The sequence below is a fragment of the Brachypodium distachyon genome, chromosome 2, assembly GCF_000005505.3.
Source record: "Brachypodium distachyon strain Bd21 chromosome 2, Brachypodium_distachyon_v3.0, whole genome shotgun sequence".
NCBI lineage: Eukaryota > Viridiplantae > Streptophyta > Magnoliopsida > Poales > Poaceae > Brachypodium > Brachypodium distachyon.
In genome coordinates this window covers 1,991,040-2,007,831 of record NC_016132.3, presented here as the reverse complement: position 1 = coordinate 2,007,831, position 16,792 = coordinate 1,991,040, and the positions used below count along the sequence as shown (strand labels likewise).

The 16,792-nt window shown below is 46.0% G+C and overlaps 2 protein-coding genes and 1 non-coding gene across 4 annotated transcripts; all 3 read left to right on the top strand.

Annotated features, from left to right (window-relative positions):
- Nucleotides 1–311: 311 nt before the first annotated feature.
- MIR393A (microRNA MIR393a) lies at nt 312–470 on the top strand. Its single transcript, NR_126894.1, has one exon. It is a non-coding gene; the product is annotated as a microRNA MIR393a (primary transcript).
- A 3,190-nt stretch (nt 471–3,660) lies between these two features.
- LOC100837483 (protein NRT1/ PTR FAMILY 8.2) lies at nt 3,661–10,202 on the top strand. Of its 2 annotated transcripts, none has more exons than XM_010232142.3 (4): nt 3,661–3,882; nt 7,883–8,081; nt 8,174–8,391; nt 8,471–10,202. In XM_010232142.3, the coding sequence occupies exons 2-4, from the start codon at nt 7,967–7,969 to the stop codon at nt 9,923–9,925; spliced, it is 1,788 nt and encodes a 595-aa protein (XP_010230444.1). In that variant the 5' UTR covers nt 3,661–3,882; nt 7,883–7,966; the 3' UTR covers nt 9,926–10,202. The 2 variants fall into 2 exon arrangements, with proteins under 2 accessions (XP_010230444.1, XP_003568460.1); XM_003568412.4 differs by lacking the exon at nt 3,661–3,882 and adding an exon at nt 6,896–7,532.
- Nucleotides 10,203–11,260: 1,058 nt separating this feature from the next.
- LOC100840200 (pentatricopeptide repeat-containing protein At4g20090) lies at nt 11,261–13,448 on the top strand (the record flags this gene model as incomplete). Its single annotated transcript, XM_014898486.2, has 1 exon — nt 11,261–13,448. A coding segment is annotated over one exon (2,010 nt), but the record flags the coding sequence as incomplete, so codon positions are not given.
- Nucleotides 13,449–16,792: the final 3,344 nt, after the last annotated feature.

Sequence of the window (16,792 nt, the reverse complement as noted above, 5' to 3'; positions counted from 1 at the left end):
AAGTTTGGAAGAAAAGCAGAAGAATCATCATTAACTGGAGATGCCCATACTCAGAAAATCTGCTTTTCTTGATTAGCGGCGTGAATAAATAAATAAAACCTCTTTAGATCTTATCAACACGAGAAATCCATGGGAAAAGAAGAATGGGCAAAATAAATTAATCGAAATGTATTTGGTGAAAAGCAACCGTGGAAGAAACTTATGGGCAAAACTTAAGCAAGGTTGCTTAAGTACCTATATATAAGGACCTCTGAAGCTTTCTTGCACAACACCTCTGTCTCTTCTCTCTTCTTAGAGAGAGAAATATTGTATGAGAGCGAGAGGGCAACAATGTCTTGGGGAAGCATCCAAAGGGATCGCATTGATCCTTCGACTCCATTAATGGTGTTCGTCATCGTCTGCTGATTGTCGACGACGGATCATGCGATCCTTTTGGAGGCTTCCTCTAGCCATTACTACACTAAGCATTCCATTAATTCCATTGCTAGCTAACTCGCTATTTGTTGCTTCGATCGATCGTCTTCATCTCCATGCTTGAATGAGCTGCAGGTTTCTGTTACAAGGTATGCTGTCAATCGATTGCTCCAAGTCTATCATGTTCTGCTGACGATTTGTTGGATGTTTCATAAGCAACAGCATGCATGATCAATCACTCGAGATCGAGCTTGAGACGCGATTACGTATATGCCAGAGGTTAGTAGTGCCTCTGTTCTTATCTTCTACTATTCAAAAGTTCATGAATCATGATCAACACAAGTAGAAATTAAGCTCTCTCTCTCTCCTCGCAAAAAAAAAAGAAATTAAGCTCTCCATGCGTGTTGATAATTCACCTGAAGTTCTTGCTAGTGTCCTTGCAGTTAATTAATTACCTTGCTCGATCTATTCCTACCAGCTAATTCCATGGAACCTATGGTTAATTTCTTCAATTGTAAAAACAATACTAGTAATTCCTTGCTTGGGTTATATAGATCAAGAGGAAATTAATCAATTTATTGCCGAAAGCATGCGCTACTCGTCTCTAACCATGTGACCATCAGATGCATTGGGTAGACCCAAATATGTATTATATAGTATTAAACAAATTTGAAAAGCAGAGCCAAGGTAGGGATCTTTTTTATTAAGACTGTCGATGGACCTTTCTGAATAACAAACACATCTATATAAGTACCATGGCACATATTAGTGTATATAAACAAGTTGGTTAAGTAACAAGAATACCGGATCGATGCTGATCAGCTGGCGCTAGCTTTGACTGGAATTGAAGGTCTCATGCATGATCCAGCCCAGTCTTCCTTGAGATCGATGCCCATCGCTGATGAGACTTACACCATGTGCCAATGGTTGCTTAATTAATTAAGAGAAAATTGGTTAGAGGACATCGTTATTTCGTGGCTTTTGCTGAAACACACCGCCGGAATGTGTCTTTGTCCAGTACCATTACAATTTTGTGGACATTTGCTAGAACACATTGTATGGTCCAAAACGGAAAGTTTGACTTTTCTTTCACATTGAATTATCATTCTACCCTTTAGCAAATGTGTCTAGAATTTTTCAAACTCTTTGTTCGAAGCGTTTTCCTATCCTACAGAGTGCAGCAACATAGGGACAAATGCCCACCCCAACCAACAGCGAACCCTAGTAGATGTCAAATATCGATTCGTACAAAGGAAAAAAGTGTTCAAAATCGGATTTAAGATGGTTGTCGCCCAAGTAAAAATGTCAAATTGTTAATTTTAGTCGATGCAGTGTGTTCCAGCAAATGTCCACAAAATTGTAATGGTACTGGGCAAAAACACATTCCGACGGTGTGTTTTGACAAAGGCCACAAAATAACGGTGTACTCCAGCAAATTTTCCCAATTAATTAACTGGTGATGAGGCGGCGACCTAACTTGCATGGATCTGTTAGTAGTTCGTACTAGCTTTTATGGATTGTTAGGATAGAGGGGACTAGCTGACTAGCCACATATGCCACGGTAGTACATGGTACTCTTTCCGTTTCATGCATGTATTTCTAAAAGTACAACTTTGACCATCAATTGTATCAATATACTCCGTATAACGTTTGTGGCATAAAAAGTATTTCGTATTTCGTTAGATACTTTTTTGGCTTTTCAGAATACAAATTGAACCTAAAAATATTTAACGGTACAATCCTAAGAGTGAGTGGGGTGGAGCTGAGCAGCTGAGATTCGAGAATAAATAAATAAATGATGTACTCCCTCTTATACATATTAATTGTCTCAGATTTGCTTAAATATGGATGTATCTAAGTCTAAAAAACGTCCAGATACATACATGTAATATTTCGACAAGTAATATGGATCGGAGGGAGTAATTAATTGTATAGAAATCTGAAAAGGAAGAACGAGTTGCAATTCGGTTTCTCTAACTCATTTTGTCTCTAAAACACTTGAATGGTTAGAGTATCCAGGTGCATTATCGAACCTGAAAATGTGCGGGCGCAAATCAAAGGTGGGAATCAAAACAATCACTTAAAAACGTTTTTCACATAACTTGACGTACTTATCCCATGCTTGGCGGTGGATAGTTTGCAACGTTTATCTATGAAATGTAGGAAATTGTATTGTCCGTTGATGTCGTTGTAGTGTGTCGAGAGGTGGTGTTTTGTGATTCTGTGTCGTCCTACACGATGTGCCAAGTTATGCATGATTTTAATGCAAACTTTATTATGTAACACACCGCCACTTTCAAAAAAGAAGAAGTGGAAAATACATGCTGTTCAACAACAAAATACAGTAAAACGGGCTTAGGCTTCAACAGTAAGAACTGCATGGGCTTCCTGCTAACAGAGTAACTTGGGCCTGACGAGCCGGACGCATATGAACTCTGGTTCTTTTACATCACGGCGCAGTCCGTTGCTGCAGGCCTGCTCGGAGGAGAGAAGAAGAAGAAGCGATGGGTGTGAAGAGAGGCCCAAGTTCGATAGAAAATGGGCCGAGCCCAATCTGACCAACCCAGGATCGTTGACTTCACAGAAAAAAAAAGCACCCGCCCAATCGCAGTCCAAGGAAAGGAAATAGGATACGAGCATAGGAGCAAAGATATGAGCCCATCGTGCATTAAACGGGGGTCCTCATTTCAAAGAGGAATTCAATAATCCTATACTCGCAACGAACGCCGTAGCCCTGACGCCCATCCATCTCTACTAATAATCAAAGCTCACAAATCAGGAAAACGGCGGGTGCGTTGCGTTCACTCTGTAATGTAATATGTAGTCTGTAAGTATCTACTACCTCCGTCTCATAATTCTTGTCGAAATATTACATGTATCTAAACGTTTTTTAAGACTAGATACATTCATTTTTAGGCAAATTTGAGACAAGAATTATGAGACTGAGTGAGTATATACGTACTTTTGGTTTTATACTGGCCGTAAAGAAAAAGGAATCATTGTACGTCTACGTACGTATCTCTGACTGACCTGTAGGAGGTCTCGGCGCCAATGGAAAGTTGATCCGCCGGAGATTTCAGACGAGACCATCTTGTTTGTTTGTTAATTGGAGTCGTAATCAAGGTCATCTGGGACGAGAGAGATACACTCCTGCCTGCCTGCCTAATCTATGGGCTAATCTATGTGACTTGAGGCTCCTTCCTTCCTTTGCGTTGGCTCCTTGCTACTATAAATACAGACCCGTGTAGTGTGGGTCGGGCAGGGATATTCAGACAACACAAATCAGTCAGTCACACAACAGACCAGCCGGCCGGCCGGCCCGAAGAGAGGAGAGGAAAGCCGGCAGTGCTGATTGCAGAAGCTGCAGATCGATCGAGGGGAATTTCGTCCGATTCCGACGAACCAATTAATAAGGAAGACAGGAGAGATCCCCTACTCTGATCGATTCCGCCGCCGTTTCCGTCCCAGGTAAGATTTAACTCCTCCTGCCCTCGTCCATCATAGCTTCCATCACGCGTTCATTCCATGCGGTCTAGTCTCCTTTTCGGTTCAGAACTTGACAAGGATCTTCGTCTTGGGCGAACGAACGAACTAGCTGTTGTTGTTAGTGCAGTGCTTAATCGATCGTTCGTCCGTATATTGGGGGGATCCTTTCCTTTGTCTTCTCTCCGTTTTAAGTAATTTTCATTCCGGTTGTTGGAAAGGGGAGACTGAATGAATGTCGACCGAATGAATGGGATTCAGAGACCGTTTCCTCTCTACAGGAATACAGATACAGTACAGCACTACTCCTATTTGGCCGCAAATATTAACCGGCTGTGTTCGTGTGATAATTTCACCCCTCCCGGCTGTAAAATAACATAACATCCATCGACGAATAATAATACTAGTACTGATAGTCGCTCGATGAATTCCAAGTTTCTTGTTAATTGAGATTATTTCATTTTTCTGGCCGCTTGGCAATTAGTCATCTATTCATCGTACGTCCACGACACTCCCTTTGGGCCGACCGTTGCTTGTGTTTTCTTGGTAAACAGGCAGGGAGTGATTAATCTGTAATAAAGCTGACTGGGTTGTTTGTTCACACATGCATCATCCTCAGTTATTTAACCTCTACATAAACAGGCAGGTTAATATATAATTTTATTCTGGGAGGTTGATCAGGTAGGTGTCCAACAGAAAGCAAGCAAGCAAAACAAAGTACTGCCCCTCCGATTCATATTAATTGCCGAAATATTATATGTACCTGAACAACTTTTTAGATATACAGATACATCCATACGAATTTGAGACAATTAATATGGATGGGAGGGAGTAGTACTAGTATTGCTTAGAGTTTCCATTAGTAAAGGAGTATTGGATCTTATACTACTGTAGTAGGACTCTTAGCTAGGCCGAAATTAATTAAGATTCTTATGTACCATTGACCACACCAATGATCATTTTATTTACAACGACAGGTAGTATTGGAGTCTCTTTGTTGCTCCATCTGATCCATAATTGTCTCAAATTTGTCTAAATATGAATGTATCTATGTCTAAAAAACGTTTAGATACATGTAATATTTCGACAAGTAATATGAATCGGAGGGAGTAATTTTTTTGGGAGTAAAATTCACCACCAGTCCATGAACTCGGCAAAAATGAACACTTTAATCCATGAACTCGGAAAACGCACACTTAAACCCTTAAACTGGAACTAGCGTGTCACTTTAGTCCAAAAACGGTTCGGTGAGAATTAAACACGCCACGTGATCACCACGTTGGCTTCGGTGACCCCTTCACCGGCGTCCTCTCGTCAAAATTAAACATTGTGGACTTGATAGCAACCTTAGGCGAGGCGGCGGCGGTGGCGTGGTTCTCAGGGTCCTAAGATCCCCGTCTGGGCGTGGCCGCTTTGCCCCTCGCGGCCGGCTCGGGCATGGTGATTTTGTAAAAAAAAAACTGAGAAAATCGAGTAGCAGCTCGTGGTGGTCCTGGCCGAAGCCGACGTGACGGCCACGTGACGTGTTTAAAACTCTTCGAACCGTTTTTGACTCAAGTGACATAATGGTCCTAGTTTAAGGGTCTAAGTGTGCGTTTTTCGATTTCGTGATTAAAGTGCTCATTTTTGCTGATTTCATGAACTGGTGTATTTTAATTTTTTTTTGCCTGGGAAACGTCAATAATGTCATCTGTCATGGAAGACTGATGATGGTTGTCGACTGATAGTTCATTCGTCCACCAAATCAAGCAAACAAACAGCCTGCGATCAATCAATTCAAGCACTGATATACGTGATGAGTCATGCTTGATCCGGGCCCCCAGCCGTTTTTGGACGGGAGCTTAATTCAGACCACCAAAAAGAATAGAAATTTCATTCAAATCGTTTTCGGATTACTTCAAGATTCTTATGTATTGAGCCCACCAGTGATCATTTTCTTACAAGGACAGGTACTATTGGAGTTTGTTTGTTTGTTTGTTTTGATTTTACTTGTGAAAGTTCCGTAATGTCATCTGTCATGGAAGACTGATTGTGATTGATAAGTGATAACAGCTCATTCGTCCAACCAGTCGAGCAAGCAAACAAACAACCTGCAAAGAGAAACATTTTGTCATGGATGACACCTGGTGAGTGTTGATCCTTTGTGCCCCAGCCGTGGAAGAAATTTAGGGCGTGAAATAACTTCACATGACTTTTGACTTTGGGTGACTGACATGTGGGTTCCACCACTCGTTGGCCCACAAGTCAGCCACCCAAGGTGCTTTTTGACGGGAGCCTAATTCAGCTGAGCACCAATTGAAAAGAAAATAAAAATACTTGTTTCATCCAGAAAAGAAAAGAAAAGTAAAGAAAAATACTTGTTTCATCCAAATCGTGTTCTGGACGCAGAATTCTTCTGCAGACAAGAGGCTGCGTCCTTGTCCGCAGTGGGAACGTAGGAAAGGAAGGATGGCATCATGCGTGCGGGCGTGCGCTGTTTAGTCCAAGTCAGCGCACGTCACTGTTTGCTGTTGCGTGCCCTTCTTTCTGCTGCCTCTTGACTACTCCTAGGTTGTTAAGTAGTGTACTCCTGCTGTTAGTACTATCTTTGTGGTGCTAGCTAATCAGACCTTTTCACTGTGATGGAGATTATGGCACAGAAAAATAAACTAACCAGTGCCCATGGCTGAGCTTTCACCTGTACCTCACCCAATCTTGAGTTGCATAATTCTAGTGTTCTTTTTACAGCCTTAACAGCAACATGATTACCATGATGCCACTTGTAACTCACTAGAGATTACATTAAAAGAATTATAAGAACACCCATGGAAAGAACACTAGAATTGGATGAAACCATGGAAAGAATTAAAAGCCGGCGGACAAAATTCACCCAAAAAAAAAGAGAGAAAAAATTTCTGCTGGTCCACGTCCAACATCTCCATCATAGGGAGTTGCAAGCTTTGCATTATTGTCTCACCTTTGCAAATCTTCAAGAAAGAGTGTGCCACTCCCTCGAAAAAAAAGAAAAGGAGTGCCACCACTAGCTACTGAAGGAGTAGAGTGAGGAGATCGATGGATCGAATGCTAATCACAACAACCAGAGCTCCTTTTGCTCTTAAGATTCCTTCCAGGCCCCACGCTAGCTGCCAGCCACAGCACACACCCCCCCAAGAGATCAAGATCAAGATCAGATGAGATGAGCTCAGAACGGCTCTTCTTCGTCTACGCCACTTGTACATACATTCCTGGTCTGGACAAAACACGGGTCGTTTCTGAAGATTCAAACGTGTTGCGTTGCATTGGATTGCTGCCACACGAGTCAGTCGGCACGGAGAAGAAGATCCTACTACTCCACAGTCCTTGAAAGTATGGTGGGTGTAGCCGTGTAGGCAGTCTCCTGCAAAAGGAAAACTTGCTTTGGCTGGTTGGTCCCTAGTACAGCTGCTGGCTGCTGGCTGGAACTGGAGATATATCTGGGCTCTTCTTTCGTTGCTACCTTGCCTAGCTAGCTATCTTCTTCTTCTTCGTCCTCGTCTTGCAGCTTACATGGATGGAATTGATGGACGTGCGTCTCACTGCTGCAACTGCGAGTGAGGATTCGGATTCAGATTCAGCTGAATCCTCACTGTATGTTGTAGCCCGTTGAATTCCAGCAGGTATACCTTGGTATCTGTTTCTGCTTCGCAGTATCGATGCAGGAACTTGTTTGCTCTGATTAATCAACAGGGGAGTTTGCTAGATACAATTGGGTTCGTCTTCTTTGATTCCAGTGTTCATAGCTAGCTAGTATGTGACCACTGGCTAGCTTAACCAGGCAGTAGTAGGTGTCTGTTGAGGGAGAGTGAGGAACAGAGGACTAGCAGCTCTGGTCCATTCCATTCAGCCCCGTCTCAAATTAGACCCAAGTTCTTGTCTAGATTATCATAATCCCCTTGAGTGGAGTAGTAGTGTCTTGCAATCCAGATTAAAATTCCATCTCATTTCAGTTAAATGAATAACTTGGCAGGAAGCAGCTGCAGCTACTCTGAATCTCTGTCCGAAGCAGCAAGAAGAGAAGAGTTAGAGCAGAGCAGGCAGTCCAGGTCCAGCCATGGGGGAGGTGGCAGCAGCAGAGATGTACACCCAAGACGGCACCGTGGACCTCAAAGGCAACCCGGCCCTCAAGGAGAACACCGGCAACTGGCGCGCCTGCCCCTACATCCTCGGTACCCCGTACCCCATTGTTCTTGGTGTCCTTCCTTCCTGCTTGAATCCATGGCGATTGATTGACTGAATGGAACGAAATTGAAATCCGCAGCGAACGAGTGCTGCGAGCGTCTGGCGTACTACGGCATGAGCACGAACCTGGTGAACTTCATGAAGGACCGTCTGGGCATGGAGAACGCCCTGGCCGCCAACAGCGTCACCAACTGGTCCGGCACCTGCTACATCACGCCCCTCATCGGCGCCTTCCTCGCCGACGCCTACCTCGGCCGCTTCTGGACCATCGCCTCCTTCATGATCATCTACATCCTCGTAAGAAATCACAAATCTAAGCTCAATTTCTCTTTTTGATAATCTGTATTATCTGTAATGTCGATCTAATTTGATGCAGGGGCTGGGGCTGCTGACGATGGCGACCTCGGTGCACGGCCTGGTGCCGACCTGCACCGGCGGGACGTGCTCGCCGACGTCGGGGCAGACGGCGGCGGTGTTCGTGGCGCTCTACTTAATCGCTTTAGGCACCGGCGGCATCAAGCCGTGCGTGTCCTCGTTCGGCGCCGACCAGTTCGACGAGCACGACGCTCTGGAGCGCCGCAGCAAGAGCAGCTTCTTCAACTGGTTCTACTTCTCCATCAACATCGGCGCGCTCGTGGCCTCGTCGGTGCTCGTCTACGTGCAGACCCACGTCGGCTGGAGCTGGGGCTTCGGCATCCCCGCCGTCGTCATGGCCATCGCCGTCGGCAGCTTCTTTGTCGGCACCCCGCTCTACCGCCACCAGCGGCCCGGCGGGTCGCCCCTGACGCGCGTCGCCCAGGTGCTCGTCGCCGCCGCCCGGAAATGGAGCCTCCCGTTGCCGGAGGACCCCTCGGCGCTGCACGAGACGGCGGACAAGGAGTCCGGCATCGAGGGCAGCCGCAAGCTCGAGCACACCCCGCAGTTCGCCTTCCTCGACAGGGCCGCCATCGAGACCGATTCCGACAAGAAATCCGCTTCTTCGTCTCCGGCGCCGGCGAGCTCGTCGTGGCGGCTGTGCACGGTGACGCAGGTGGAGGAGCTGAAGAGCGTGGTGCGGCTGCTCCCGATCTGGGCGAGCGGCATCGTCTTCGCCACCGTCTACGGCCAGATGGGCACCCTCTTCGTGCTCCAGGGGAACACCCTCGACGCCTCCATGGGACCCCATTTCAAGATCCCCTCCGCCTCGCTCTCCATCTTCGACACGCTCTCCGTCATCGCCTGGGTGCCCGTCTACGACAAGCTCCTCGTGCCCCTCGCCCGCTCCGTCACCGGAAAACCCCGCGGGTTCACGCAGCTGCAGAGGATGGGGATCGGCTTAGTGATCTCCATCTTCGCCATGCTCGCCGCCGGCATCCTCGAGCTCGTCCGCCTCCGCTCCATCGCCGCCCATGGTCTCTACGGGAAGAAGGATATAATCCCCATCTCCATCTTCTGGCAGGTGCCGCAGTACTTCGTCATCGGCGCCGCCGAGGTGTTCACGTTCGTGGGGCAGCTCGAGTTCTTCTACGACCAGGCGCCGGACGCCATGAGGAGCATGTGCTCGGCGCTCGCGCTCACCACGGTGGCGCTCGGGAGCTACCTCAGCACGCTGCTCGTCACCGTGGTCAGCAAGGTGACGACGAAAGGCGGCAATGTTGGGTGGATCCCGGATAATCTGAATGTCGGCCACCTCGATTACTTCTTCTGGCTGCTCGCCGCGCTTAGCGTGGCGAATTTCGCTGTTTACCTGGTGATTGCGAGCTGGTATACGTATAAGAAGACGGCGGAGGATGGCCCGGCGCCGGCGGAGGATAAGTTGAAAGGAGAAGATGGTCGTCAGCATGAGCAGTGAGTGGAGTGGCTCTGTTCTTGTCTGAATGTGTGTACTGATGCTGCTGTTGAGAAGTTCAGAAGAGAGAAGATAACAGAAGGGATTCTTGGAAGAAGGTGGATGGAATTTGGTAGTGGTCTGGTAGGGGGAAACTGAATGTGTAGTGTTTGTGACTAGCAGCTGGATTGATGTTTGTTGTTGTTGGTGTCTTGGAAGAATTTGGCAGGAAAGGAGTACATTATGGTAGTTTGTTGTCCAATGCTTGATCCAAAGTTAATTTTCTAGTATCAGTATCGAACGAATAAGAGCTTTTTATACTCCATCCGGACAGAGGAAAAATAACATGTAACTATTCAAACACGCACTAGTACGGTACGATGTTTTGGATCGTAAACCCAACAAAATATGTGGTAACTTATATAATTAAGAATTATAATGAAATCTTTCAAACACATTTTCTTCGCGGCATCATTCTTTGCAAACATGAAATGCTATGAATGTCTCAATAGAGAGATTTGCAATTAGACTGAAGCAGCAACACCTCGCTCAGACTCCTGCATGGACTTACTGCCTTTTTACAGCTCGTTTGACACCCATCATTTGGGTCTAAAATTGTGGAATCATCTCGAATTCTACAAACTAATTTGTTTGGTTGGCACGAAATTGGCTACATGAATTCAATTTGCAATTTCATGGAATTACTCTGTAACCAACCTCAATTCCTCTCTAAAAGTCATCATTTCTCTGGAATTGTCTCTCACTCTACGATTCCGTGTGGTAAACAAACATGATTTTTGAACCCGAAATTCAAATTCAACCAAATAAAATCATATCAAAAATTAAAGGTGCCAAACGAGCTGTTAGAGGTTTCAAAAAAGCCCTTGAGTTGCCGGAAAAAAGAGAGCTCCTCAAAACCATAGGCCCATTTTGCGGCCCGAAGATAAGGCCCATTCTACGCGGCCCGACTCATCCCGCGCTGTCCAGTAAGGACTAAGGAGATAGGCCATTATGGGCTATGGCATCCAACACGTCTGCAGCCCTCCTCTCATTCCCGGCCTCCTTCCCCCGCTCGCCCCCTCCCTCACACGATTCGGCCGCCGCCGCCGCCGCCGCCGCCGCCAGAAATCAGCTCCCTCCCGTCTCCCGCAGCACACAGCCGCCGCACATTTCCCCTTCCTCCGCCTCGACCGTCTTCGCCCCCTCCAACTCCGCGCCCTGCTTCTTCTTCATCAGCGGCCACGCCCACCGCTGCTGGGCGGGGGCAGCTCCTCATCGTCGTCCTCGTCCTCGCCGTCCGCGGCAAGGACAGCAAACCACCCCGCCACCTTCCGCTTCCACGCTGGTGTTGTCTGCTGACTGCGGCAGCTCGCGGGGGCCGAGCTGCTCCTGGCGGCTCGCCGGCAGCCACGGACCGAGCCGGCTCGGCTCGCCGACGGCGATCAAGTGGCGAGCTCGGGCCGAGCCCGGCTCGGTCCGGCTTTTGTCCAGTCCCTACGACGCCTCACCCCCAATCCACGCTTCCACCCCGCCGCCGCCGCTCGCCTCTGCCACTCCGACCACTTCGTCTCCTCCTCATCCGACGACAATGATCCACCCCTCGCCCACGAACTCTTCCCCGCCGCCGGCGCCCCGACTCTGCTATCCGTCGCGCGCTCGCTCGCCAACTCCCCCAGCCCATCCGCCGCCTCCGTCCTCGGCTTCCTCCGCCGCCTGCCAACCGACGCCTCCCCGCACCTCTTCCCCCACCTCATCGCCGCCCTCTCCCGCTCGCCCCGGCCCCTCCTCGCGCTCCGCCTCTTCCTCCGCCCGCCCACCTCCGCCGCCATCACCCACCACTCCTTCAACTCCGCCCTCCTCCGCTTCCCGCTCCCCCCTCACCTGCTCCCCGCCTTCTTCTCCCACTCCCTCCGCCGCTTCACCCGCCTCGCCCCCACCCTCCTCTCCTTCAACCTCCTCCTCAAGTGCGTCTGCTCCTCGCTCGTCCCAAGGAACCACCAGCTCTATCTCGAACTCGCTTTACGGGTTGTCCACCGAAGCATTCCGGCGTGGAAACTTGTACCGGATAAGTTCACGTACTCGACGGTCGTGTCGGCGCTGGCGGATGCAGGGCGGGTCGACGATGCCGTGGCACTGGTGCACGAGATGGTGGTGGATGGGGTGGTGGCCGCCGAGGCGTTTAATCCTGTGCTGGGTGCAATGCTGCGCACCGGGGATGTTACAGGCGCGGCCAAGCTGTTTTCTTTCATGCAGCTGAAGGGATGTGCTCCTTCGGCCGCGACTTACAATGTGCTGCTGCATGGTTTGTTGCTCTGCGGTAGGGCCAAAGCGGCCATGGGGGTTATGAGGAGAATGGAGAGGGCGGAGGTGGTGCCGGGCGTGATGACCTATGGGGCAGTGGTAGATGGATTAGTGAGGTGTGGAAGATTGGAGGATGCATGTAAGGTGATTGAGGAAATGAGGAGCAAGGGCCTTGTGCCTAATGAGTTTGTGTTCTCGCCTGTGATCACTGGGTTTTGCAAGTTAGGAGAGGTTGATAGGGCATCAAGGGTGTGGGACACAATGGTAGCTGCTGGGATAAAGCCAAATGTTGTCTTGTATTCAGCAATGATTGATGGCCTTGCTCGGTGTGGGAAGATGACTGAGGCCGAGCTGTTATTCAGGGAGATGATTGAGGCAAAATGTGTACCAAATATTATGACTTATAGCTCGATGGTTCGGGGATATTTCCAAATTGGAGATTCATCACAGGCTCTTTCTTTCTGGGAGGATATGTTAAGGATTGGATGCACACCAAATGCTGTTACTTACAGCGTGTTGATCAATGGATTGTGCAATGTAGGGAGATCGAAGGATGCTATGATGGTCTGGAAGCATATGCTTGGCCGTGGCTGTGTCCCTGATACAATTGCTTATACTTCAATGATCAAGGGCTTTTGTGTTTCTGGGATGGTGGATGCTGGTTTACGGCTGTTTTATGACATGCTTGCAAGGGGCGATACTCATCCAGATGTCATCTGTTACAATGTATTGCTTGATGGGTTGCTCCGTGCGAAGGACCTTCCTCGGGCAATGGACTTGCTCAACCAGATGCTTGACCAAGCTTGTGATCCAGACACAGTGACTTGCAATACGTTCTTGCGGGAGATTGAGGTTGGACAAAAAGGGCAGGAGTTCTTGGAGGGTCTAGTGGTGAGGTTATGCAATAGAAAAAGGAATAAGGCAGCTGGAGAGGTCTTAATGGTGATGCTGGCCAAGTATATTGTGCCAGAGGCTGCCGTTTTGGAGATGGTAGTGAGAGGTGTTTGCCGGCGTAAGAGGGTTTGGAGAGTGATTGACAAATGTTGGGATGAGATTTGGAGGTTCTGAGGAGTTTTTTTTTGTATGATGTCTTAATACCATAGGAGCACACATACTGGAGTTTTTCTGTACTCCATTTGTTGTACGTTGTAATATTGCGGCATACTGGCACTAATTCATTCATTAATTTCAAAGACTTTGACACAATAAAGAGATAGCTATTAATCATCATGCTTGTTTTTGAGCATTTTGAACTCCTTGTCTCCCTATCTACATGCCCCTTAGGCCCGTATGAGAAAGACATTTGCTGTATGGCAATGCTTTTGGGCTTTTGGCAGACCTTTATGACTGTTACTTGTCCTTTATCTCCTGTTGTGCTTGACCTGTTTGTTTCTGATGTTTGCGTCCCTACTTAAATCCTGATTATATTCTTGAACAATTCAATGTTAAATGGCTAACTCAATGTTTTATAATACAAATTTAACCTAATAAAAGATGAACTAGTTACATGTGTAACATTTTTATATTGTCAATGATAGCTAAGACTTAGTCAACAAAATTCAGTATTTTATCTGCAGTTTTCATAGCACTGACAGTTACTTGATTGATTATCTATTGCTCTAATATCTAAGCTTTTAGTGCTGGAAGGAGAGGTGCTGTGGGGTGGAGTTCATACACTTCTCCGCCTCCATCTATAACTGGTAGGTCCATATGCAGGGGGCAAAGTTATCTGGTTATTGTTGGTAGATTGATAGTAAATTGTGTGTAAGTGATGTCTGCAGTATATCACAAAAGGCAGAAGAATCAACTTGAGAATGTCAGACACATGTACTAATTTATAGAAATTGAATGTCCAATTCTCGTTCCAGGTTCCCGAGTTGGTAAATGTTGATTTTGCTCATGTTAAACCCATCATACAAAAATGTCGGGTCATCTTTGATGGATATAGGGACTGCTACAGGTCTTGCATATGAAATGAGAGTTTGAATGTCTCCATTCTATATATATCAAAATTCTTGCTTGAACTCTTCATTGAGAAATCTTTATTACCTGACGTAGCTAGGAGCAAATGTTGTCAATATTCCCTACGATTTTACTGATGGAATTTAACAACACTTTCTTGCTTTACTAATTTATATCTAGATTACTATTTATCCTGGCCTCCTGGGTCTGCCTGCGTTTGGAACAAGGATGTGCGCACATGTAAGTATTATTTACTATTTAGCAGCCAACACAGCTGTCTGGGATATTACATTTCGGTTTTCTCTGTACTTTCTAATTATACATTTATTTGGGACTACAATGGTTTCATGTTTCATGCATTGCCTGCCTATGATATTTTGATATTTGGTAGGAGCGAAACCATCAAATTTCTGACTAGTTTGCAGTTTTTGTTATCACAATATACAGACTGTTCGGATTTGCCTAGGTCACAAGTGCTCTGTTTATTGGAGCTTTTGTACAATGCAGGCCAATTTGTATATGTAGTAACTGTTGCTAAGGTGCAAATGTATATTGATTACAAACAGACTGTTTAACATTATTGCTTGCATTCTATAGTTACCACATTGTTATCTGCTACTAGTTGTAGTATACTCCCTCCGATCCTAAATTGTTGCCGAAATATTACATGTATCTAGACGTTTTTTAAGAATAGATACATCCATATTTGGGCAAATTTAAGTCAAGAATTTAGGATCAGAGGGAGTACTTGTTTGTATGAAATCAGATTGCTATTGCAGCATCCTTCATGTAAAGTCATCAATAATCACCTTTTGACCATATGTATTTACGTACTGACATAATAGCTTCTTATATCTTGATCATTTCCTTGAACAGCCAAAGATGTCTAGTTTTTCTAGGCTTGTCCCAGGAGGTTGGAGGCTTGTGATCTACTCCCTCTGATCCTAAATTCTTGACTCAAATTTGCTCAAATATGGATGTATCTATTCTTAAAAAGCGTCTAGATACATATAATATTTCGACAACAATTTAGGATCGGAGGGAGTAAGTTTTATGAAGCTGTTTTTTTTTTTCTTTTAGGTTTCTATGATTTATTTTTCTTTCTTCAGGTACTTTTGATCATATAATGGCAACACCAATGGATCCTCGAGCAAATCGGAAGACCACACGCTTGCGCTGCTGCACATACTGCAATTTCGAGTCATCCTTTTTTCAGTATTTAGAATCTTGAATGTATAAATATTTCAATACCGATCAGAATGTTATGATATGTCACAGTGCTTGAGTTGTGTTATTTGCTTTTGACTCACTGGAGTTTTGATCCGTTCTCATGTTTCTTTTCTTCATGTGATGCAGTTATGGAACAGTTGGGCGAGGATGTTGGGCAACTTAAAATGCCGTGCTCCAAGACCATTCGCGCTGCAATCCAGAGTTTCCATATGCCTGTTATCAGCTCTGTAATTCTGATTTACATTGATTTCCAGATGATTCCGGTTTGCTGATTTCCAGATGATTCTAAAAAGAAAGTAAACAGTACTACGAAGTAGTAAAATATGCAAGGGATGTGTGTGTGTGTGTGTGTGTGTGTGTGTGTGTGTGTGTGTGATCACCTGATCTACATTGGATCGAATCAAATAAAAAGAGGAGCATGTATTTCCTAAAACCGTTCCTCCCACTATAAAATTTCCAAAAAAAAAATGAAATAGTTGTGAGTGTTTATCATTCCATAGTTATGAAATAGTTATAAAATTTCACAGTTCTGGATTGCTAACAAAAAACATTCCATAATGAATGTAGTTTGTGCTGCTGTTCTATGGTGTCTATGGACTCATAGAAATGATTTAATTTTTAACAACTCTTCTTGGTCTGATATCAAGCAGATTTGGTGGATCATACTGAAAACCATAAAGAAATGGGAAATCCTGCTCAAGGTGGACCTGTTACCCCAGATGGTGGTTGTCTCTCGGCCGATCTCCTTGATCATCAACAGCCCCCATCTGGTTACCTGGGTGTGAGCTATGTTAGCTTCTTTTCACCTGATGCTGCTGCTATATGGACAAGGCCGGGCTGGTGGGCAGCTGTTCGAAGCTTTCGATCTCTGAAGCTGCTGGGTGTTTGAAGCTTTCGATCTCTGAAGCTGCTGGGCGCTCCCTCCACACCCTGAAGCTCATAGCTGCAAGCCCAAACTCTGTGCTGCCATTCCCAAACCCAACTTTACAAGAGAAGCTCCGGGAGGTTTGCCTGATGCACAGGCTGAGGCGCGATGCTCGAGCTGAGAAATGAAAACTGCTGTGGAGCGTCTATGCCTTTGCGAAACTTAGCGAAATGGTCGCTGTTCTTCCTATTATTTTGTTTTTGTTTTTGTTTTTGTTTTCGTTGAACTGTTAAGACTGTTACTGCCTGGTTTCATGATGAATGGTACTATGTTACATACACAGAGCATCGTCCAACAGATGCGACACAGACATGACGGTGTAAACAAGACTGCACAAAAATCAAACCAATATATGCTAATAATAAGAGAAGATGACCGCCACTAGTCAATTAGTTTGGGATAATAATAATACGAGCAGGCGACGACCAAATCAATTAACAAAATCAAAACAAAACCCTTTTCAAGTTCTTGCC

What these genes read in the sequence shown, in the direction of transcription:
- LOC100837483 (XM_010232142.3), top strand. Translation starts at nt 7,967, where the DNA reads ATGGGGGAGGTGGCAGCAGCAGAGATGTACACCCAAGACGGCACCGTG. An exon ending in CGCCTGCCCCTACATCCTCG is followed by an intron (nt 8,082 to 8,173) that starts GTACCCCGTACC and finishes TGAAATCCGCAG; the next exon opens with CGAACGAGTGCTGCGAGCGT. An exon ending in TCATGATCATCTACATCCTC is followed by an intron (nt 8,392 to 8,470) that starts GTAAGAAATCAC and finishes AATTTGATGCAG; the next exon opens with GGGCTGGGGCTGCTGACGAT.